The following is a 22854-nucleotide window of genomic DNA, read 5'->3' on the forward strand; positions in this document are numbered from 1 at the left end:
CTTCCTTCCCCAACAGATGACCCTTCACCCACCCCTCTGGGTACTACTTTTAGGCTCACAGACCTGCTGCCATCACTTCCTCACCTCCTGGGTGCCCAGGTCCTGGGTCAAGTTGAACTCCCTCACCTGCCACATTCACCTGCCTCAGTGGCCTGGCCCTAGTGCCCTCTCCTGCCCACCACTGGCCGTGCTGGCCATCTCTGCCAGTAGCGCAGCCTCCTCCCCGACATCCATGCAGCTGCTGCTCCTGGCTCCGTCTCCTGAAGCCGCTTCCCGCATCCCTCTCAGATCAGACCAGCCAGGGTTGTGCCTCCCACTTACTTGGGCCCCCTGAGCTGTGTGTGAAACTGGGTGGCCTTGCCCTTCTGCTGTGAGCCCCGGGCTTGGTGTGGCACCTGCTGTATGATGCTCGGAGGTGCCCGAGACCTGGCAGTCAGCACTGCAGGGCCCGAAGACCCCACAGCAGGGCACCAAATGCGTCCTGTCTTTGCTGACCCTCATGTCTCTCCCTAGAGTGCAGCCTGCCTGGAACCCTGGCGGCAGGCCCCCCGGGATGATCTGGGCATGGCCTCTGGAGCCCCAGAGCAGAGCAGCCAGATGGCAGAGGAGACCCCCAGCTTCCTGGATGAGTTTCTCCGCGACTTCCCAGCCCCACTGAGTGCAGAGAGCCCTTTGCCATGGAAGATCCCAGGGACGGTGCTGAGCCAGGAGGAGGTGGAGGGCGAGCTGGCCGAGTTGGCAGTGGGCTTCCTGAGCAGCAGGTAGGCCGTGCACCCACCGGGAGGGGACAGCACGGGACAGGAGGAAGGGGCACGGCGTGTGCCACAGGCCAGCCTGGAGCCTGGCATTTACCCCACACATCCTTCCCTGTGCAGATCATGTTCCCTGTGCGAATCCCGGCGACAACGCGGTGTTGTCTCCGAGGGCAGCCATGACAAAGCACCACGGGCTGCGCGGCTCAGAGCAGCACAAATGCATGTCTCGGCTCTGGAGGCTGGAAGTCAGAGATGAGTGTGTCAGCAGGGAATGTTCTCAGGCAAAGGCCGTCTGGAAGAATCTGCTCCAGACCCTCCTCTTGGCTCCTGGTGTCACCCAGTCCTTCGTGTGCCTTGGCCTGGAGACACACCACTCCAGTCTGGCTTTCGTTGTCACATGGCGTCTTCCCACGTGTCTGTCCTCACGTGGCGTCTCTCCCTGTCTTTCTGGGCATCCTCTTCTTGTAAGGATGCCAGTCCTACTGGATGTGGGGCCCACCCTGCTCCGGTCTGACCTGCAAAGACCCTGATTCCAAATAAGGTCCCACTGTGAACCACTGCAGGTTGGGACTTCAGCATATCACTTTGGAGGGCACGACTCAACTCATGACGGTGCCAGGCAGTAGGCCCTATTTCTGTCCTGTTTTACAGAGGGGGAGACAGAGGCCGGATGGGCTAGGAGACTGGCCAGGGCCTCCATGGTGAGGCAGGGCCTGGCCATGGGCCCAGCGTGCAGGCCACGCTGCCTGCCCCACAGAGCCGTGTGGTGGTGCTTCCCCCGTTTCACAGACGAGGAAGCTGAGCCGCAGAAAGGGAGCACAGCCAGGTTAGCAGATCTCAGCGGGGAGAGGGGGAGGCTCATGGCCTGTGACCCCTCATCCTTCCTTGAGGGACCACACCTAGCGTCCCTAGTCACTGCCTCACTCCTAGAATCAGGACCCGGCCCTGGCCGCCGTGTGCTTCCTCTGTGACAGGTCGGCTCCATTCCCCCGCGCCCGCCCGGCCCCCCAGCAGAACGGCCCGCTCCGCTGTGTGGGAGCCTGGGTCGCTGAGCACAAAGGCCCCTGTTGTGGGCTGGCTTCTGGGCCACGTCCATCCCAGCATCCCCCACGGTCCCACAGAGCTTATATTTCCCAGCCATCTTAGTGGGTTTATTTTTAGTTGTATCTGTCTTTTTCTAGTTGTTCTTTCCCGTGAAGATGCAGACGTTTACACGTTGTCTACACTGCGTGTGGCTGTCAGGAGCATCCCACCGGGGCTCCCGTTCCTGGAGCTCGAGCGGGCGGGCTCTTGGGTGAACGGGGCCGGAGCATATTGGTCCATGGAGTTTGTTCAGAGTGTAAGTGGTATCTTTCACGACACTGACTGGAAGTCAGATGACTGAGTTCAAGGGTGTGACCATTTATATCCTGTCTTTCCCCCGTTGTTAGCAGTTCCATGTTACATCTCAGGTCCGCAAGCAGCGTGTACCTTACACTGTGTTATTTATGTGCCTTTTCGTCTCTGCTGCTAAACTAGAAACTCCCTGAAAATCCCGAGGTGGGCGGGACTGGAGCGTTTGCTGGGTCCTTGGGCCTTGCACACACACCGGTCCCTTCACTGCATCTTGTGGCCCCTTCAGCAGCCCCGCCTGACGTGGGGCCTGAGTGCCTTGAGAGTGTGGTAGGCGGGGACCCCTGGATGAGGCGGGAGGGGCATCCAGGAAGCAGGCCTGTGGCCCGAAGCCAGGCATTGTCTGGGTCCCCACGGCCGGAAGCGCGGTGGCCTCAGCACTGGGACTTCAGAGGGCCTGCAGGAAGACACAGCTCGACCTACAGGAGAACAGCCGCCCCTCTCCCTGCTGTGGAAAAGGAAAACCCAGTGGTGGGCAGGAAATCCCCAAATAGCAGAGGAACTCATTTCTCATGTCTTGACTGGTTGTTTTTAAAGGCAGTGCCAGAGGCTTCTCCCCCTGAGCCGCCGTCTCATTCATCCCAGTAGATTCCTAAGGTCATCCGTAGACACCACAGATGCCTAGCCCCAAAGGGACATGACCTGTCCCCAGGCTGTGGGAGGTCCTTGCCCTCTGGTGAAGCCCAGTGTTGTCAGCCCAGCAGAGAACCACAGGCCGCCCACCCTGGACCGGGGTCCCCAGTCCTCAGGGAAAGGCACGGGGTGGGGGGGGGGGTGAACACACGTCCTCCAGCCTGCAAGGGGCTCCCACTGGTGAGGAGGCAGATTCTGGGGTCAGCATATATTCTTTACTTTGTTTCGTTAATCCTCACCCGAGGATTGTTTTTCCCATTGATTTTTAGAGAGAGTGGAAGGCTGGGGGGGGGAGAGAGAAAGAGATACTGATATGAGAGAGAAACATCGATTGGTTGCCTCCCGCATGTGCCCCAAATGGGGCCAGGGGATCGAACCTGCAACCAAGGTATGTGCCCTTGACTGGAATCGAACCCAGGACCCTTCAGTCCCTGGGCCGATGCTCTAATCACTGAGCAACGGCTAGGGCAAGATGTATTCTTAAGGCTGTGGGGTACGAGGGGTAGTGACCCCTGTGCCTGGGGGAGCCAGGAAGGGCTTTCCAGGAACATGGTGTGGGAGCTGGCCCCAAGGCTGGAGGCTGGGCGGGCAGGCGAGCGAGGCATGGGAGAGTGTCCTTGTGGCCTCGTCTCTTCATCCCCACGACTTCCTAGGAACTGCCACTTACTGTCCCTCTTCTCCTGAGCTCGACCTCCCGTCTCCTCCCTCCACTTGCTTCCCCAACTCCTGCCCACGCCGACCCCGCAGTTCTGTTCTGGGTGGCCTGGCTGGGATCTTCGGAGCACTCAGCAAGTCTTGCTTCCCAGAATTTTTCCTCCACGGCCCTGGCAGCCACCTCCCCAGCTATCCCGGCCCTCCAGCGGCTGTCTGCCCAGGCGAGCTCCTTCAGGCTCGAGCCCTCCCCCCATTCAGTTAGAGGCCTCATCTCCAGTTCAGACCTCATGCCCACCGGCCCCAGGCCTCTTGACCTCAGCCAAACTGGAGACTCACTGTGGACAAGGAACCTGTCCAGTCCCCCGTTCAGTGCCTGCTCTGTCCCCTCCCGTCCACCGCCAGCTGCTGTTCAGCGAGGGCCTCGGCCTCCTTGCAGCATGTACCCTTCAGTCCACCCTGAGGGGGGAGGCCAGAGAGAAGCCTGTCCCATCATGTCACGTCCCTCTTCAAAGCCCACCAGGGCATGGCTCCCCATTTTCTGACACCTGCCTCCCTACCCCCAGCCTCCCCTGGTACCAGCTGCTCTGATGGTCCAGGGACCCCTTGGGCCATGCACAGCCCAGCCTTCCAAGCACAGCCCAAGGTTCCCACACTCCCTAGATTTGTGTTCTGGGGTGGCCGTGATGAAGGACCACAGGCATGGTACCTTCACCAACAGAAATGTATTGTCTCAGTTCTGGAGGCTGGAAGTCCAAGATCAAGGTGCCAGCAAGGCTGGTTCCTTCTGGTGGTTGTTGGCCGCCCTTGGCTTGTAGGTTCATCACTCCAGTCCCTGCCTTCATCCTCACAGCATTCTGTGTGTGCGTGCGTGCGTGTGTGTGTGTGTCTATGTCCGAATTTCCCCTTTCGATAAGGACACCAATGTTATTGGATTAGGGGCCCATCCTACTCCAGGGTGACCTCGTCTTAACTAATTATACCTGCAACCAGCTTATTTCCAAACAAGATCCCATTCTGAGGCACTGGTGATAAGCACTCGATATGTGAATTTTGAAGGCCACAATTCAACCCGTAAGCTCCCCAACTCCCAGAGGTCCCCAGCTGGTATTGGTGACCAGGCACCTGTCATCAGGCTGGATGTTGAACAGTTTGTCTGGCCTGGCCATGGAGGCCAGTGGACCCTGCCCACAAGTCGGTGACACCCCTGCCCCCCCCAACCCCAGCCCACGTCTGGAGCAGCACAGGCCCCAGGAACTGGCGGCATCATGTGGACGTCGGCTCCCCAAGGACAAGAGCTTGACCTGCTTGTGTGGCCCCGGGTTGGGGTGCAAGTAGTCGTTGCTGCCTCCAGAGGGGTTTCCCTGCGTGGAAGGGGCCCGAGGGCTCCCTCTGATGTTGGCTTCCGCCGAGGAGCCAGCCCAGCTCACTTCTTTCCCGTCCCAGGAACGCTCCGCTGCCACTTGCTGCCTCTCTGGCCCACGAAGCCGTTGCCCAGCTGCTGCAGACAGACCTTTCCGAATTCAGGAAGCTGCCCAGGCAGGAGGAGGAGGACAGCGAGGAAGTGGAGGAGGAAAAGGCCCCTGTGACCTGTGAGTTCTCTTCTTTATGGGGACCCCAGGCTTAGCAGGCAACTGGCTTGCCAGCCAGACGAGAGACAGGCTGCCGGCGAGCACCAGAGCGGGAGAAGGCAGGGCTCACCTGGCCTCCGGCCCTTCCCGTTTGCTGGTGGGAAGGCGGTGTGGCAGCGCTTGGCTGAGAGCCTCGAAAGGGCAGCCGTGTGGGTGTGCTCGGACGGGGCCGGGGCCTCAGGATGCAGAGAAAGCACTCGCAGCCTGACGGGAGCACAGCGGCCATCGCCGGGCTTCGGAACAGCCAGGGTGGACGATGTGCGGCCGTGTTACAGGGGAGGACACCAGGGTCCCGCTTCTGTTCTGCCTCACCAACGTCAGTCGCCCTGCGGTGACGTGGGAGTGGTTCCCAGAGGCAGCCTTGATGTCCGGCGGAGAGAAAATGCCAGAGCTCGGCCCTGGCCTGGGCTGACTCGACCCCGTCAGGTGGAGGTGCAGTGGGTTCCCGTGAGAGCTGGGGAGGCAGCCTGCTCCTGGACGGCGGTCAGCGGGGCGGCCCAAGCCATGCGGTGAGAGCGACCCAGAAACAGAGTGAGCCTTCTCCTGGAGAGGCGGGCTCTAGTTCTGCATGTCTTCCTTTCATTTTCCCATCATTCCTTCCTATCACATTTCACCAAAGTATCCGTTCGCGTCAGACCAGGACTACAGCAAGCAAGGGTGGCTCGGCCGTGGCCTGTGGCGGGCTGTGCGGTGGGCCAGGCTGGGTGCCAGCTCTCGGTGGCTCCATGCTTTCTGGTGAAAGGTGCGGCTCCGGCCGCAGGCAGAGCTGAAGGCCAGGCAGAGCTGAAGGCCGGTTGGGATGCAGAAGACAGAGTGGGTTCTGGGGCCGGGCCTGGCCGTCGGGCCTGCCTAGCGGGAGCCCCAGCAGATTCTTCCTCCTTTGCCATTTCCTATCTGACTGTGTTATTTTATTAATTTTTAATTGAGATATAATTGACATGTCACACGGTGTAAGTTCAAGGTGCACAGTGTGTTGATGTGGTTCATTTAGTGTTTTCTCCAGCACCTCCCTCACATCACTTAATTACAGGCATACCTCCGAGATATTGGGGATTCGGTTCCAGGCCACCGCTATAAAGCAAGTCATAATCTTTTTCTGGGGTTGGGGAGCGATTTTGCCTTCGGTTTATAAAAAATGCAACATTTGTCAAGCACACAGTAAAGCGAAGCATAATAAAACCAGGTATGCCTGTAGTGTCCGGCCGTCTCAGCGTCAGTGGGAGCACTGCGGGCAGAGCCAGGAACGGGCCAGGAAAAGAGAGGAAAGCAGACAGCCTGTCCCTGCAGTAGGCGCCGGGCCCTTCTGCCCTGGTCCCCTGCTCTTCTCCCAGGTTCCCTGCCCTCAGCCATCCCAGCACAAACGCGCTGGTCCCCCCACCAGGGACAGGAGACAGGCGGCCATTGTCCTCTGCAAAGTCTGCAGGCCCCGCCTTGCCCGAGTTCTGGCGGGAAGTCAGCGCCACCTGTTGGCGGGGAAGGAGCAGTGCAGTGGCTGGCAGCGCCAGAGACCTCCACTTGGGGGCTCCTGCCCCCATGCAGGCCTGGTGTCCCTGTGGGTTAGGGTCTCTCCGTGGGTGTTATGAGAATCATCTCCCAAGGGAAGAGATGTGACCAAGACCTCTGTGCGACAGGGTCAGGCGGAGCACCCCAGTGAGCTGCGCCCCCCCGTGAGCAGCCCCCGTGGGTGCCAGGACAGCAGGCAGTCCCATGAGCAGCCTGAGTGTGGGGGCCAGGCGACCTCCCCACAGCTTATCAGTCTTATTGGTAACTGCCCTTTGCTGGAGCCAAGATTCAAGTTTAAACACGTTGATGAAAACACTAGCGTGACCTAAGGCCAGAGGGTATACGGTGCCCTGTGTCTCCCTGGGTGTTTCGGACCTGATACAACCCAGTTCTTGACAAACACCTGAGTGGCCACCACTTTCTGGGGGGGGTGGCAGTGGCCAGTTCTAGGCACCCCCAGTGTGTGGATTTCCTCGGCCATATCGTCCCCTGGCCTCAGCCCTTCTTTTCTTCTGTAGCCACTGCCTTGAGGCACGAGCTGTTTCTTCCCCAGCTCCCCACATCCTTCGAGTGTGGCCTGTGACACTCCTGAGTCTGCCCTGTTTCCCGTTACTGGCCCTGGGGCCACCCTCTTAGCTGTGCCTGCCCCCGGCCCTGGGCCAGCAGGGGTCTCAGGAGGGATTTGTGTAGCAGAATGAACTGAGTCTCGGAGGTGAAGCACCTCAGGTTCTCTTTGGGACCTGCTCCTTGTTCATTTTTTCTTTGGAGCCAGGCTTAGGTAGGGTTAGAATTTTTGTTTTAAAATCTATGTTGTAGGTGCTGTTACCTGTTGCTGCATAACATTGCTCCAAAATTAGTGACTTCCAACAATAGGCATTTATTATCCCATAGTTTCTGTGGGTCTGGAATTTGGGAATAACTGAGCTGGTGGTTCGTGCCCAGGGTCTCTCACGAGGTCGGACGAAGGCCAGTGCGGGCAGAGGCTGTGCTTCCAGGGTGGTTCAGTCTCACGGCTGTTGGCAGGAGGTCTCAGTTCCTTGCCATGTGGACTCGCCACAGGGCTGCTTGAGCATCCTCGTGTCCTGGCAGCTGGCTTCCCCCTGAGCCAGTGATTCACAAGGGAAACAGAGAGAGGCAGAGAGAGTGACAGTGAGGAGACAGGGCACACAGGGTGGAAGCTGCAGTGCCTCTCAGGACCTAGGGTCTGAAGCCACTCATGGTCACTTGGGTTTTATCATCTTCATCAGAAGCAGGTCACTGAGTTACACACTCGGGGGGGGGGGCGGGGACTGAGCTCTGCCCACTCTTGCAGGGAGTAGTTTCGAAGCATTTATTATAGATGTATTTGAAAGCCATCACCTGGGACTAACACTTGCAATGATAATAGGGAAAGCACTAAAAAGATGTACTTAAGAAAACGCATCACCCATAAACCACCCCCCATAGTCGGGTCTGCTGGCATTGGCTGTGTGCCTTCCCTGCCTTTTATTTCTGGGTTCAGGTGGTCGAAGACTTTTTCACGTACTCACGATATGGAATTTTCTATCCTCCTTTTTTCACAACATTTTCCTTAATATCAGTGTTTTTTTTTCTGAGTATCATGACATAAGCATTTTACATGCCTTACAAACTCTGTAAAAGTCCATTTTTGTTTTACCCTTTAGTTTTTTGGTGTGTGTGTGTGTTTGTTTTTTTAATTAAATTTTATTTGAGAGAGCCATAGCCTCACATGCAGTTATAAGAAATAACACATCAGGATCCCAGGCATCCTTTACCCAGTTCCTCCCAATGGTAACGTCTTTACCAAACGACTGAAATGTCATCCCACCAGACTCCCTCATGTTCCCATGTATGCCAACCTAACACCCCTCCCCCCTGCACAACCCCTGACAACCACTAATCTTCTCTATTTCTGTAATTTTATCATCTCAAGAATGCACATAAATGGAATCACACAGTATGTACCTTTTGAGGATTGGCTCTTCTCATTCAGCTTAACTCCCTGGCGACTCATCCAGGCTTCTGTGTGTGTGTCGGTAGCTCCTTCCTTCCTCCGGCCAAGCGGTAGTCCATGGCATGAGGTACCCAAGTTTGTTCAGCTGTTCACACGTGGAAGGACACCGGGGCCGAATCGGTTTTCACCTGTCACGTGTAAAGCGGCTATGAGCAGTGAGCAGTCAGGCACAAGTTGTGTGTGAACATCGTCTTAATGTCTCTGGGATCAATGCCCAGGGGTGCAGTCGCTGGGTCAATGGCAATTACATGTTAATTTGCAAAAATCCTTTTTAATAGCAGCTTAACTCACCAAGAGAACAGACCATAATTTACTCCGTCATGAATATATATTGTTTCTAATTAGTGCGCAATTATAAGTGATTCTGTACTTTGCCCTTAAATCACCTGCATTTCTGGCTGTTTCCTTGGGTGGGGGGTTCCATGAGTGGAAGTGTTCCACCACGGGCCCGACCCAGACACTTCTCGCTGCCGATGACACAGGTTGTCACACCTGTGTGCCCGGAGGTGCTGGGCTGGACAGGCCTGTGCAGGCCTGTGACGGGGCTGTCTGGAGAGCTGCAGAGGCCACAGGAGGGGGGGCAGGGAGAGCGAGCAGAGCGTCGGCTGGCCTGCGCTGGTGCTTCCTAACAGCCCTCCACCTTACCCATCAGTGCTGGATGCCAAGGGCCTGGCGCTGAGCTTCTTCAACCGGCTCTGGGACGTCTGCAGCCAGTGGCAGCAGCAGGTGCCCTCGACTGCCCGGGCTCCGCAGCGGCAGTGGCTGGTCTCCATTCACGCCATCCGGAACACTCGCCGCAGGATGGAGGACCGGCATGTGTGCCTTCCTGCCTTCAACCAGCTCTTTGGCCTGTCCGTGAGTGCTCCACCTCCAGGGCTCCACCTCCCGGGCCCCAGGGCAGCTCAGGAGGCCAGCGTCCCCAACCAGGACAGCCTCGGAGGGTTCGCACAGGGCGTGGGGGTGGGAAACCACTCTGGGTGCCGAGCAGAGCTTCCCACCAGAACCAAGGCAGGAGTGATGCCTACAGCTTCCGTCTGTAGGCCGAGGTGCTGGACATCTCTCAAAGCCCTTCCAGCCAGCGCCTGACCCCTCCAGTCAGCTCCTGACCCCTCCAGTCAGCGCCTGACCCCTCCAGCCAGTGCCTGACCCCTCCAGCCAGCGCCTGACCCCTCCAGTCAGCGCCTGACCCCTCCAGTCAGCGCCTGACCCCTCCAGCCAGTGCCTGACCCTTCTAGCCAGCGCTGATGAGAGCCTTTGGCTGGGTCACAGCCTCGGCCAGGCATGAGGCCAGCAGGGCGGTAACTCCCGCTGCTTTCCCAACCAGGACCCCGTGGATCGTGCCTACTTTGCAGTGTTTGACGGTCACGGAGGAGTGGATGCCGCGAGGTACGCCGCTGTGCACGTACACGCCAACGCTGCTCGCCAGCCGGAGCTGCCCACACGCCCCGAGGGAGCCCTCAGAGAAGCTTTCCGGCGCACCGATGAGATGTTCCTCTGGAAAGCCAAGCGGGAGGTGAGGACAGGTGACCGGTCCTGCGTGGTGGGGGGCTAGGAGCCATTGGCTGCGGAGAGGCCTGGCCCCATAGAAGTTCAGTGGTGCTGGAGAGTCCTCACTAAACGCTGCTGGCAGTCACCTCACTTTGTTCTTACAGCCAACGGGGCTTGTTTTTAATTTGAATAGAAGCAACATGAAGCTTGCCGCTGGTGCAGCCTGGCCCTGCTGCTGCTCGGACCTGCCCCACTGCGGAGGGTGTGCAGCCTCGTGGGGAAGACAGGCCGGCAGTGTTAAGATGTGCTCGGGGTTTGGTTTTGTTTTATTTATTTATTTATTATTATTTTTTTATAATCCTCACCTGAGGATATTTTTTCCAAAGATTTTAAAAATATAGATTTTAAATATATATTTTATTGATTTTTTTACAGAGAGGAAGGGAGAGGGATAGAGAGTTAGAAACATCCATCAGCTGCCTTCTGCACACCCACTGCTGGGGATGTGCCCGCAGCCAAGGTACATGCCCTTGACCGGATCGAACCTGGGACCCTTCAGTCCGCAGGCCGACGCTCTATCCACAGAGCCAAACTGGTTAGGGCCAAAGATTTTTTTCCAGAGAGTGAAAGAAAGGGGGAAAGAGAAACATCGATGTGAGAGAGACACTTTGATTGGTTGCCTCCCACACACGCCCCAAGCAACCGGGACCAGGGATTGAACCTTCAACTGAGGTACTTGCCCTTGACTGTGCCCTTGATCGGAATCTAACCTGGGATCCTTCAGTCCGTGGGCCAATGCTCTAATCACTGAACCAAACCGGCTAGGGCCCAGGATTTTGTTTTACTCAAGCATGGTGGAATGACAGACCATGTCCTGAAAGAAGAGTTTATTACTTAGAGGAGTTCGTTACTTACAGTTCCCATGAGGATGCACTGTGCCACACAGTGCCACAGGGGAAGCACCACGTGGGTCAGGAAGCAGAGGGAGAGAGGAGAGCCTGGCCAGGGTCTCCACTGTGGCCTCTGCAGGAAGCATGGGTGAGGCAGGGCCAGCAAGTCACAGCAAGCCCAGCCCCCAGCTAGCGGAGCCAGCGAAACACTGGCCCAGCGTGAGAGGCAGAGCAAGTGGTTGAAGACGTGGGCTCCTGACCCACTGACTTGTGCATGAAAGGGTCTCCTGGGGGAGATGTTTGATATCTTTGGGAATTAGCTGGCCCAGGGGGTGGGGAGTAGGGCATTCTCTCCAGGATTAGCAAGGCCAATACAAATGATCATAAAATACAGAAAACACAATCATCATAAAGTATAAATCATCATAAAATACAGAAAACAACCCGGCCAGCGTGGCTCAGGGGTTGAGCATTGACCTCTGAACCGGGAGGTCAGGGTTCGATGCCCAGTCAGGGCACAGGCCTGGGTTGTGGGCTTGATCCCCAGTGCAGGGCATGCAGGAGGCAGCCAATCAGTGGTTCTCATCATTGATGCTTCTCTCTCTCCCTCTCCCTTCCTCTCTGAAATCAATAAAAATATATTTAAGAAAAATAAAATACAGAAAACAAAACTCATGATTCATATGCAGCCACACTTGCCCTTGCTCTCCTGGGCAGGGTCCCAGCAGGAGCTGGTGTCTGCTGGGAGTGCTCCTTCCTCGGGAGTTAGAGCCACACAGGGACGAGGCATCTGTTTGTGAACGAAGGAAGAACCCGTCCTCCCCTCAGCCCGACGCTGCGCCTCACCTGTGTTCTCTTCAGTGGGTTCTCCCGCAGCCTGTGGGGTCGGTACTGAGATCTGTCCACTTTAGACTTGGGGAAGCTGGGGCCCGGTTGACACAGCTGGTGAGGAGATTTGGGGTGGGGGCTGCACCATCATCAGACGCTCTGCGCACAGAACGGAAGTGATCACGGTGCATCGGCAGCCCTTCCCTCTCTCTGAGCACGCCTCCAACAGTTCTTCGTCGGACTGCGTGTGCCTGCGGGGCAGGTGCCTGGCCCACCCTCACCCGCTCGGCCTTCTCCTCCCACAGCGGCTGCAAAGTGGAACCACAGGCGTGTGTGCACTCATCGCGGGAAAGACCCTGCACATCGCCTGGCTGGGGGACTCCCAGGTCGTCCTGGTGCAGCAGGGACAGGTGGTGAAGATGATGGAGCCACATAAACCCGAGCGACAGGTGAGGGGCTCCTTCTACCCACACCCTGGGAAGCAGATGGTCAGGGAGCCCTGGCCAGGCATTGCTGGGACAGAGGAGGAAGTAAACGGGACCTTGGGCCGTCTTCCCAGGAAACCCTTGGCACCCCTCCACAGGGAGAGCTCCCCTGTCTGACTCTGGTGGCCAGGGGTCCCCTAAAGCTCGGCACATGGACAGCCAGTGTCACAGCGACACGGAGCCCAGGGCTGCAGGGGAGAGCTGGGCTATGTGCCCAGCAGGCAGCCAGAAGTGGGGTCCATGTGCAGGGTCTTGTCATGCCTGCAGACAAGGAGCGGCCCACCTGGGCTCTGGGAATGAGGGCAGGAGGAGGTGATGCTAGGCTTCCTTAGGCAGAAGCTACGCTGAGACCCTGAGGTCACTCACCCTGGAAGCAAGGATGACTATTCCTACTCAGACCATGTCTCACCGAAGTGTCCGTTCTGTCTCCTGAGGCGGGAGAGCGAGAGTTTGCACATCTCGGGGTGCCTCTAGGCCCCACATGCTGCTCTGCTCTGGCTTTTTCGCCTACTCATGCGCCTGGTGGGTGTTCCACGTCAGTACATACACATGAAGTGCTCCCACCCTCTCCCAGGGCTGGTGGAGTCCCATTCATTTCCATCCCTCCTCGATGGGCATGGGTTTTTTTCAGTCTTTTGGTTCTAGAAGCAAGGCAGCCATAGATAGCTTAGGACAGCATTTCCTTGTTCAGGGTCAGGGACGTCTAGAGGTCACGTCCCCAGAAGTGCAATAGCTGGGTCAGAGTGTACAGATTTGCAAGCTGCCCCCTCAGGCTGTGCGGGGCCCTGCGGTCTGAGAGGTGAGAGGCCTTCCTTTACTTTGCATTTCTGTTACGGAACCAGCTTTAGCGTCTTTTCAAGGCTGGAGATCATTTCCGTCACCTTTCCTGACTTTTGCCCATTTTTGTCCTGAACTGTTGCTCTTTTCTTATTGATCTGTAGGCATCTTATATACTTGAGGGAGGTTGGCTCCCTATCTGTGCAGCGATTGGCAAATGCTTTTGTCTTTCTTTATGGGCTTTTCCGTGTGAAGTGTTGGTTTTATGTAATTGTGTGGAACTGTCTTTTCTTTTGTGGCTTGTAGAGAGCACTGCGTAACAGCCAGGAATGACAGCGTTCCTTAGCCTCACAGCCTGTGCTCAGCATCCTGCATATGCTCTCCCCATTGTATAGAGGAGGGAACTGAAGCCCAGAGAGGTTAAGTAACTTGTCCAAAGCACACAGCCAGGAAAGGGCAGGTATTCTCTGTCACTCCAGGTCCTCCAGTGTCTGCTCTCCGGTGGACCCTCCCACCCCAAGACAAGCAGCCCGATGACATGTGGCCCAAGTTAGGTCTACATACAAACCTATGCTCGAGGTCTCGGTTCTGCACCCACCGGCTGCACCCACGTAAGCTCGGAGTTGAGCACCTCCTCTGAGGCCCGCTGGGCGCTTTCTGCAGGCAGCATTTCCCAAACACTGCCTGAGCTCAGCAGAGTGGAGCATGGCGAAGAGCAAGGACAGATGTCCGTGCTTGGGCCTGGCTCCACCCCTTCCACGCCTCAGGCTCATCCAACAGCAGACACTATTGTTACACCTCCCGGCAATAGGCTCAGGTCTGAAAACCTCCTTCCAGGGAATTTATGGGACCAGAGAAGCTTCAGGACTCACAGCTGGACTGGGCCTCTGTCCTGTCTGTCCTCTTTGGCCTGGAGCACCACGGCCTCTTGGGGAGCCGGACAGGGTCTGTGGGTGGAGGAGAAGGATGAGGACCCAGGGCCACAGGGCTTTCCAGGGCCTGGTTCAGGTTTCATCCAGCCCTGCCAAGTGGCCGCATGTCACACACGCTTGGTGTCCTCCCAGCAGCTTACAGAGAAGGGACAGTGTCCTGCCTGAAAAGTGAGACAGCCGTGGGGCCCGCCGTCTGACCCTGGGCTCGCGCTCTTTCTGTTGCCTCGTGAGCATCTCCCTGGCCCCGAAACGCTGCTCAGGGACAGGCTGTTGGTCGATGGCTGTGAGTGGCTTGTGGGTATTCGCACCATAACCTAGTTAGCCATTCCTGCACCTGGAGGACGATGAGGTTATTTATAATTTCTCACTGTGTTACTAATGCCTCAGTTGGGCATCTTTCAAGAGCTATGGCTTCCAGTGCTGTCTTAGAAACCAGCTCCCCTCCTCCCGGCTGGCAGTGCCGGACGCCCGGCCCGTGGAGCGCCGAGGCCCCCACTCTGGCTGTCTTCCGCAGGACGAGAAGGAGCGCATCGAAGCGCTGGGTGGCTTCGTGTCTTACATGGACTGCTGGAGAGTCAACGGGACCCTGGCCGTCTCCAGAGCCATCGGTAAGGAGGCGAGGGGCGAGAGAAAGGCCGCCCAGGGCTACGCCTCTGGGCCCAGCTGTTGGGGCGGCAGTGTCATGTGCTGGAGAGGTGCCTGCCGTGGATAAGGCTGTGCTGTCAATCAGATTGAAGGGAGATGGGAAAGTCACTGTCAGACATGTTGCACAGAGAACTGCGGTTCGAGTTACGTGTCATTATCTCTTCGTTAAAACACTTCCTCAGAAAAATCTAGGCCCTGCTCCCCTTGGTTAGCTGGGAGATAAGTTTCAAATATTCCATAAGTGAGATTTACCCCCCCCCACCTATTCATGCTGATGATTCTTTTTTCTGTCTTTTAAAATCAGAAGTATAAGCTTCCCCCACCCACCTCATTCTATATTCTCAGCAGCCTGTCGCTGCCAGGCCTCACTCTGGGGCTCAGCAGCCATGTCTCTTCTTCAGATACTTAGGAGTCGCCTCCTTCCTGCTAAGCCCTGTGATGGGACCTCTGTCCCTCCAGCCTCCTGAAACGTCCCCCTCTGGCCAAACGTGTTGCCTTCTTTATCACCCTTCTCCTTCTGGCTTCTGCCCTTGCGTCTCTGGACATACCAGGGCAGGGAGGTGGGGCAGGCCCCCCTTCCAAGGAGAGGGGACCTCTGGGAAGCTGGGCATAAGGGACGACAGGGTTTAGTTCACGCTCCTTGGGCAAGTGACTGTCAGGCCAAGAGCAGAAGGAGGGGCCGGCAGGAAGCTCTGAGGGGGCTGGGTGAGGTGTGAGCTGTCCAAACCAGGAGGGGAGGGGAGGGGAGCTGCATTTTGAAGGTAAAGCCGGTAGGACCTGCTAACAGCTTAGATGTGGGGTGTGAGAATCAGAGGGAACCCTCAGATTCTGGTGCTGTCTTCCAAGCTGAGGAGACTGGAGGAGCAGGTGTGGGGGAGGAGGAGCGAGCTCAGTTGAGTGCCTGTCCGGTGTCTGAGGGGAGCTGTCGGGAGCTCAGGAGGGCCAGGGCCGTAGCCCAGACGATGTCCTAGGCCGCCCCCTCTGGGCCCCGCTGTCCGGGGAGTGAGAGTGAGAAAGCTGTGTGTTGGAGCTGAACTCTGGCCCTGCTGGGTTCTGGTTCTTCCCCGAGGAACACCAGAATAAACCTGTTACATCCCCACCATGGGACGTGGTCTGTTCACCCCGTGCCCTTGCCTGTGAGCGTGGGGTAGCCATAGCGGCCAGGCCTGGCAAGATGGACAGCCAGCCCTCTGACTCCAGGCCCTTCTCTCCCATGCCCAGGGGATGTCTTCCAGAAGCCCTATGTGTCTGGAGAGGCAGACGTGGCCTCCCGGGAGCTGACCGGCTCAGAGGACTACCTGCTGCTGGCCTGTGATGGCTTCTTTGACGTCGTCTCCCACCAGGAGGTGGCCGGCCTTGTGCAAAGCCACCTGGCCAGGCAGCGGGGCAGCGGGCTGCACGTCGCCGAGGAGCTGGTGGCCGCAGCCAGGGAGCGGGGCTCCCGTGACAACATCACGGTCATGGTGGTCTTCCTCAGGGACCCCCGAGACCTGCTGGAGGGGTGGGCCCAGGGGGCTGGGGAATCCCAGGCCGACAGGAGAAGCCAGGACTTGCCCTCTGCCCTCTCAGAGCCAGAGAACAACACGCCATGGAGAAGCTAGGAGGCCCAGGGCCCCGGGGTCCCCACCCTGTGACCCTATGACCCTTCCCCTCAGATGCCTAAGGACCCAATAGGCAGGGGTGGGCAGGCGGCACCACCCAAGCAGTGCTTTTCCCTGGGATCCCTGAGCCCCTGTGCTGCTTGCATCAGTCCCTCCTGGTGGCTGTGGCACCGCATGGGGCGTGGGTCTCACACCTTGCTCGTGACAGGCAGTGGGACAGAGGAAGCCTTGCCAGAGAGAAGATGACCTGGGAACTGGACTGGCTCTTGATCCCCAGGAGGTGGGGGCGGAACCAGAGGCCGCAGTCACTGGCTGCAGCCCGACCAAAGACACCGGCGTGTGTGCGGGGCAGTGGCGCGCTGCGGGGGGCTCTTGGGCAGACCCAGAGCCGTGGGTCTTTGCAAACACGTCCTGGGCGCCCAGCGCAGGTTTTTTTCTCCATTCCTCATAGGCACAGCTGGGAGGGCTCGCGTCGGCAGACGCGCCTGGCTGGGCTCAGCTGGCCGAGCTCGCTTCCCAGACGGGAGAGGATCTAGGATTGCATCTGCAGTGGTCGCCCGCCTGCGCCAAGGCAGCCGGGACATGTGTGGGCCTGGCCTCACTGGTCCCTCTCGTCCCCCGAAGGGGCAGGGGAAGCTCAGAGATGCTGCACTCGTCTTTTGTGTTGTTGTTGTTTTCCAGGGAAAAGTCTAATTCTGAAGCAGTGTTTGCGGTTTTGTCTTTGTTCTGTCAGTGCCAAAGTGACCTGTTGTGTCAAATAACTTAAGCAGAGCTTAGCATTTATTTTAATCCTTAGAAACTTACGTATTGGTTGTTGTTGGTTTTTTAGGGGAACCTTCTTTTGCAGTATTACTGAATTTTTTTCTTAAATCAAGATTGAAATAAAAACCATTCCAGGTAGTGTTAATAAGCCATTCAAGTGCCTTAAACGGTTTTAGGGAAGGCTAGATCTGCCGGGCCTATGATGAGTTCCAATAGGCATGGTTAAGTTTCCACAAGAGCAGGATTTGTTTTGTTACACAGGGTGGTTTAGGCTAGAATCCTCCCTGCAGACTTCTTTCTGCCTCTCTGAGATGTGCCGCCGACAGTCAGCAAGGTGGTTCCTAAGAGCATGGGCTGTTCTGTGGGGCCCTGATCCCCACCTTCCTTGGCCCTGCCACTTGGTATCTGGCTGGACCCTAAGCTGGGGGCCCGAGCTCCGTGAGCAGGCACGCCCTTGCTGCTGTTTGGAATGTTCCAGAATGTCTTGTGTGTTGGTAGTTGGATGGGTTTCATTCGGTAACACATTCTTGGAGGCTCTGGCAAGTCTGTGGGTCTGTTTGGAGGCAGCAGGGATGTGGCTGGGAGTCTGTCCCACCCGCCCGACTGATGCCCCTCTTCCTGCCAATAGCTGGCAGCCTCTGCTGCCTTCACTGCCTGTGAGAGAGCTCGCCCAGGTCCCCGACTGCCCTGGGAAGGTGACGCTCAGGGGACTTCGTTTGCCCACATCAAGTGGGCGCTACAACTGCTGTGTGGATTGAAGGTGGCAGGGCTGGGTGAGGGCTCCAGGCAGAGGTCAGGCAAGTGGGAGATGGGTGTCCGGTGGGAGGACCTGGGCTTGCAGGGGTGGGCAGGGCTGCTGCAGGCAGAGGCTGGCAAGTCTGGGAGGGGCAGTGAGTTGCTTAACTGAGGCTTCAACAGAAGGTTGCCCGGGGGCTGGGGCAGTGGGAGGAAGCTTGGTGCCGGGTCCCCAAGGCCAGGAGTCCTGTAGAGGCCTTCTGAGTCCACCCACAGCTGCAGAGCCCCAGGAAGATCTGCCTGGGGAGCCCCCTGACCCCAGGGGCATTGAGGGGAGTCCCGGGGAAGTCGCGGGGATGATGAGAGGATGTTTTAGGGAAGGAGCCATGGGGGCCACCCGCAGGTTCTGAGCTTATCCCACCCCCGCAGCAGGATGAAGACGCTAAGGCCATGCAGCCAATGCCTTGCTCAGGGCCTCATGGTAAAAAGCATCTTAAACATGGTCACTGCAATCTGGAGAATGTTTGGCAGCCAGTATGACCATGTGTTACCCCATTTAACTTGAAGGCCTGCTGCCTTCTGGGGGCCAGAAGCCTCCTCGTCAGCCCCTCCCAGCACAAGGCTGGCAGCAGGCTGGATGTGGCCCCACCCTCCACTACCAGCCTGGCATCCTGAGGGCATGACCTTAATGGAGGGAGGGAGGGAGGGAGCAATGGGCTTGTTTTCTCTCCTTTCTCATCGTACTCCGTTGATTGCTGCCAAGAGAGGAGCTTGAGAGCGTGGAGTCTGGATTCCACCACTTGGTGGCCTGATCTGTGCCCTGATCTGAGGCTCCACCAGGACATTTCTCCAGGCTCGTCCTGACACCTCTCCAACCCCGAGCCAGGCTGCTGGAGTCAGCCCCTCACCCCCAGCAGAGGCCCTGAGCAAGGCATTGCTGTCTGGTGTGGCTGTCAGCCCAGGGAGTCCTCGTTATCCCGCTGCTCGGGGACTGGCCTATGCAAGCGCCTGGGCACAGAGCAGGTCTTTTCCATCTGGACTGGGCTGCACTGGGAGCCACTGGGCATCTTCAACCACTGGGCATCCTGGCCCACTTCCTCTTCAGGACTCAGTCCCAAGAGGGCCCCTGGCTGAGACCATGGTCTGAAAACCTTGGTCCCCTTCTCAAGTCCCAGCTTTGCCACTAGCTTATTGTGCAAGCTGAGTAAGTCGTTGCATTTCCCTGGGACTCAGTTTCCCCTTTGTAGGGCACAGGGTTGCACTGAGTCTGCAGCAGCTCCAGGAATTCTGGAGGTGCAGGGGGCACTTGGGGGAACCCAGCACATCCCCAGGAGATGCTGCCAGGGCTGAGGGCCCTTCCCCCACCGCCAACAGGGAGGGGGTGAATAAGTTTTACTAGTGTCTATTCTTAAAATTAAGTGGGTTGGAAAAGAATTGAGCTACTGATGCCAGCGCCTTATAAGGAATACAAAAGCTGGAGAATTGCAGCCTTGCTTTTACAGGTAGAGCTGATCCAGAGCCAGCAGGGGTGGGAGAGGCAGGCAGCAGCTGAGTGGGAGGGCCTGGGAGAGAGGCAGCGCAGCTGAGCTCCCAGGGCTGCTGGTCAAACTCCCAACCCTGAGGTGATTGCATAGCCTCCCTGGCCCAGCCTGTGCTCAGCATCCAGGGCCAGGAAGTGGGCGTGTTTTAGGGAGAGAACAACAGGGTGCTCACTGAGGTCCTGGGTCAGCTTTTGGCTGCCGCCTGCCTTTGGCCATAGCCCTGTCTCCCGTCCTGTCCTCCCTGGCCTTGCCCCTTCCCCAGCTACCTCAGCAGTATTCCCAGGGCCAGGGGCACAGTTCTGACAGCTCCTAGGCCTGGCTCCCGTGCCAGCTAACTGGAAACGAGGTGGGTTTGTGCAAAATGAGCCATTTGGTTTGATTCTGCCTGTAGCCCAAAGGGGCAGCTGCCTGGGGGCCTTTTCCAAGGCTCCACAACTTTGCCAAATTCGCTGAGCTTTGCCATTCACATGCTGTGCCAGCCTTGCCAAGGATTTATCTGTGCACATTTCAGTGAGGTTCTGTGGAGGGGGGGGGCGGGAGGCGGATGGGGAGTGGGGGCGGTTCCAAGACAGGATGTCTGTTTGCCCTGACCTGACTATAGGGACAAGTGCCAGGTGGGAGGCCAGAAAGGCAGTCCCCTCCCAGGGCTGTTGTGCTCAAGTGTCAATAAACCATGAGTCTGAAACCTGTGTCGAGTCCTGAATTCTGCCTTCTCTCACCTCTGGATTCCTGGTTCCCCTGGGTGTCCAGGGTGTTTGGAAGCTCCTGGGGTGAATGGGGACCATCGACAAATCTCCTTGGAAGGGGAGCAGTTGAATTCTGGAGGGAGCCCTGCCTCCCCAGCTAGCTATCCTGCCCAGCCTGGTTCGCATCCCGGGGCGCCCAGCCCTCCCCCCACCCCCCAGCAGCAGGAAGTGACATTCACTGTGGGCATGGGCAGGGGCGGCAGGAGAGGCCAGGCCTCTGGGGAGCCCGCAGGAGTCCTTGGTGTCCCTGGGCACTGAGGATGGAGACCCTGCCTGCACAACCCTCACCCGGGAGAGAGCAGGTCCGTGGCCCAATGGGAAGTTCTTCCTTGAGCTCCTGGCTGAATTCAGACCCCAAGGGAACTTGGACAGCATCCAAAATACTCCACACACAAGCTGCCGAGCCAGGGCCCCGGATGCTGCCTGAACTTCTCCCCAAAACATAGGGTGGGGTGGCCTGGGCTTTCAGGTTGGTTGGGGCCAGCTAGCCGGGTGTTGCTGTGTCGCTCCCTCCCTCTCCTTGCCCGTGGGACCCTCTTGCCCACTTTCAGGTCTGGTTAGCCTCATTTCTCATAGTCCTTCCCAAATCACCCCTGAGGGCTTTTAGCACCCCCTCCCGCTCCAGGCAGCCTGGGCATCCGTCTCCCACCAGGCCACACTGCGAGGGAGGCAGCATGATCTCTCCATCCTATCATTTGGGGGGGGGGGGGGGCTGGGGCTTCCAACTAGACATGCCCCTCCTCCAACCCCACCTACTCACCCATCTGCCTTCTGCCTCCCTCGCCCCCTCTGCCTCCTCCTAAGCTCCCGCAGAATCTGCCAGGCAGATCCTTGGTCTTAAGTATATGCTGTCTTGATTGTTCGCTAATGAGTCGCCTCATGTGTCTGAACCTCATCACTAGAGCCAGATGGTGGTTCCGCACCCCCCACCCCTCCCACCACTGCCACAGAGCTAGGAGCCCAGAAGAGCATTCTCTCTGAAGCCACTGGATGGAGGCAGGGGGAAGCCTGAAGGACTGGGCACACTGTGCAAGCAGGGACTGAGTGGCCCCTGGGGGGCCAGGACATCAGCCGGGTTCTCTGCCAGCAAGGAGGCAAGTCTGCACCAGAGGTCAAGACCCTGGACTGGGGTCTGCCAGGCACAGCACAGGGGCCCCTAGGGGTGTCACTGCCCACCACAGGCAGGCCCCTCCTTAGGCCACGGTCTTAGTCATCCTGGCTACAGCAGGGGAGACCTCCTCCTCCTGTTTTACCTCCTTCCTCTTCTCCAGTTCCCTGCCCCCTACCTCCTTCCTTAAATTATAAAAGCAATACGACAACATGACAATTTGGAAAAGAGAGAAAATGAAGATTTGGTTTTGAGTATGGAACAAAATAACAAAATAAGCAAGGTAAGTGTTTAGCAATATCGTTTAAAAATAAAACTTCTTGAAATGAAAGGCACCTTTTCCCAGAGCAACTCAAACAATGTATAGTCGGTGGAGAGGAGACAGAGTAAATATAAGAGCTATGTGTTTTAGAGTCAGAACTGTATGGATGTGTTTCATTGGCTGCAATTTGGTACATTTAATGTCTGTGGCATCATGTTTGAGAATCGAAGCCTCACTTCACGAAGCTGGTTCTCGGCGGCCTCTCCTGGCCTTCAGGCTCAGCCAAGCTGACAGGCGCAGGCTGCCCACTCCTGCCTCGTGCCATCCATTTCTGATCCCCACAGTATAGCACACCTGGGCTGGGTCTTCCATTTTTAAAATATGAAGTATAGTATTTGACATAAATACATTGAGCATCAATGTCAGAGATCAGATACGAAGCATAATAATTACAGACCCACCAGCCAACTCAAAACATCGTCTTGCCAATAGCGTTCGCCTTTGAGAGCCCGCCATCTGCATCATCTTGAGAGATGACTTCTCTATAGATTTACCACATACGTATATCTCCCTATACATTTTGCTTGTCTTTTTTAAAATTTTATTTTGTATTGGTTTCAGGTGTATGCATAGTGGTTAGACATTCATATATCTTGGTATTCCCAGGATCCGAACTGATGCCATACATAGTTATTGCAATATTATTGACTATATTCTCTGTGCTTTACCCAATCCCCATGACTGTTCTGTAACTACCAATTTGTACTTCTTAATCCCTTCACTCTTTCACCCAGTCCTCCAAACCCCCCTCTGGCAACCACCAGTTTGCTCTCTATGAGTCTATTGCAATTTTGTTCTTTTTGTTGTTTACATTCCACAATATAAGTGAGCTCATATGGTATTTTTCTTTCTCTGACTGACTTACTTCACTTAGCATAATACCCTCTAGGACTAGGTCCATCATGCTGTTACAAATGGTAAGGTTTCATTCATTTTCATGGCCAAGTAATATTCCATTGTATATATGTACCACCACTTTTTTTTATCCACTCGTCTATTGATAGGCACTGGGTTGCTTCGGTATCTTGGCTATTGTAAATAATGCTCATTTTGCTTATCTTTTTATGAAAAGTAGGAAAATAATGAAAATAAAAAACATGAAAAGACTGCCCTGACCGGTTTGGCTCAGTGGATAGAGCGTCGGCCTACGGACTGAAGGGTCCCAGGTTCGATTCCGGTCAAGGGCATGTACCTTGGTTGCGGGCACATTCTCCAGTAGGGGGTGTGCAGGAGGCAGCTGGTCGATGTTTCTCTCCCATCAATGTTTCTAACTCTCTATCCCTCTCCCTTCCTCTCTGTAAAAAATCAATAAAATATAAAAAAATAAACTTTAAAAAAAACATGAAAAGACTTTAAAAAAGTTTTGCTGTATGTGTGCTATATCATGTTTTTCATTACTCAGTATTCTGTTTCTC

General features: G+C 56.6%; 1 protein-coding gene across 1 annotated transcript; it reads left to right on the forward strand.

Moving 5' to 3' along the window:
- Positions 1-564: 564 nt before the first annotated feature.
- Positions 565-16225, forward strand: PPM1F (protein phosphatase, Mg2+/Mn2+ dependent 1F; the record flags this gene model as incomplete). Its single annotated transcript, XM_081113577.1, has 7 exons — positions 565-761; positions 4878-5023; positions 9232-9434; positions 9904-10092; positions 12091-12234; positions 14494-14587; positions 15846-16225. 7 exons carry the CDS (start codon positions 565-567, stop codon positions 16223-16225), a joined length of 1353 nt encoding a protein of 450 aa, XP_080969703.1.
- Positions 16226-22854: the final 6629 nt, after the last annotated feature.

Source organism: Myotis nattereri (assembly GCF_964212035.1).
Source record: "Myotis nattereri genome assembly, chromosome: 19".
In the NCBI taxonomy this organism is placed as follows: Eukaryota; Metazoa; Chordata; class Mammalia; order Chiroptera; family Vespertilionidae; genus Myotis; species Myotis nattereri.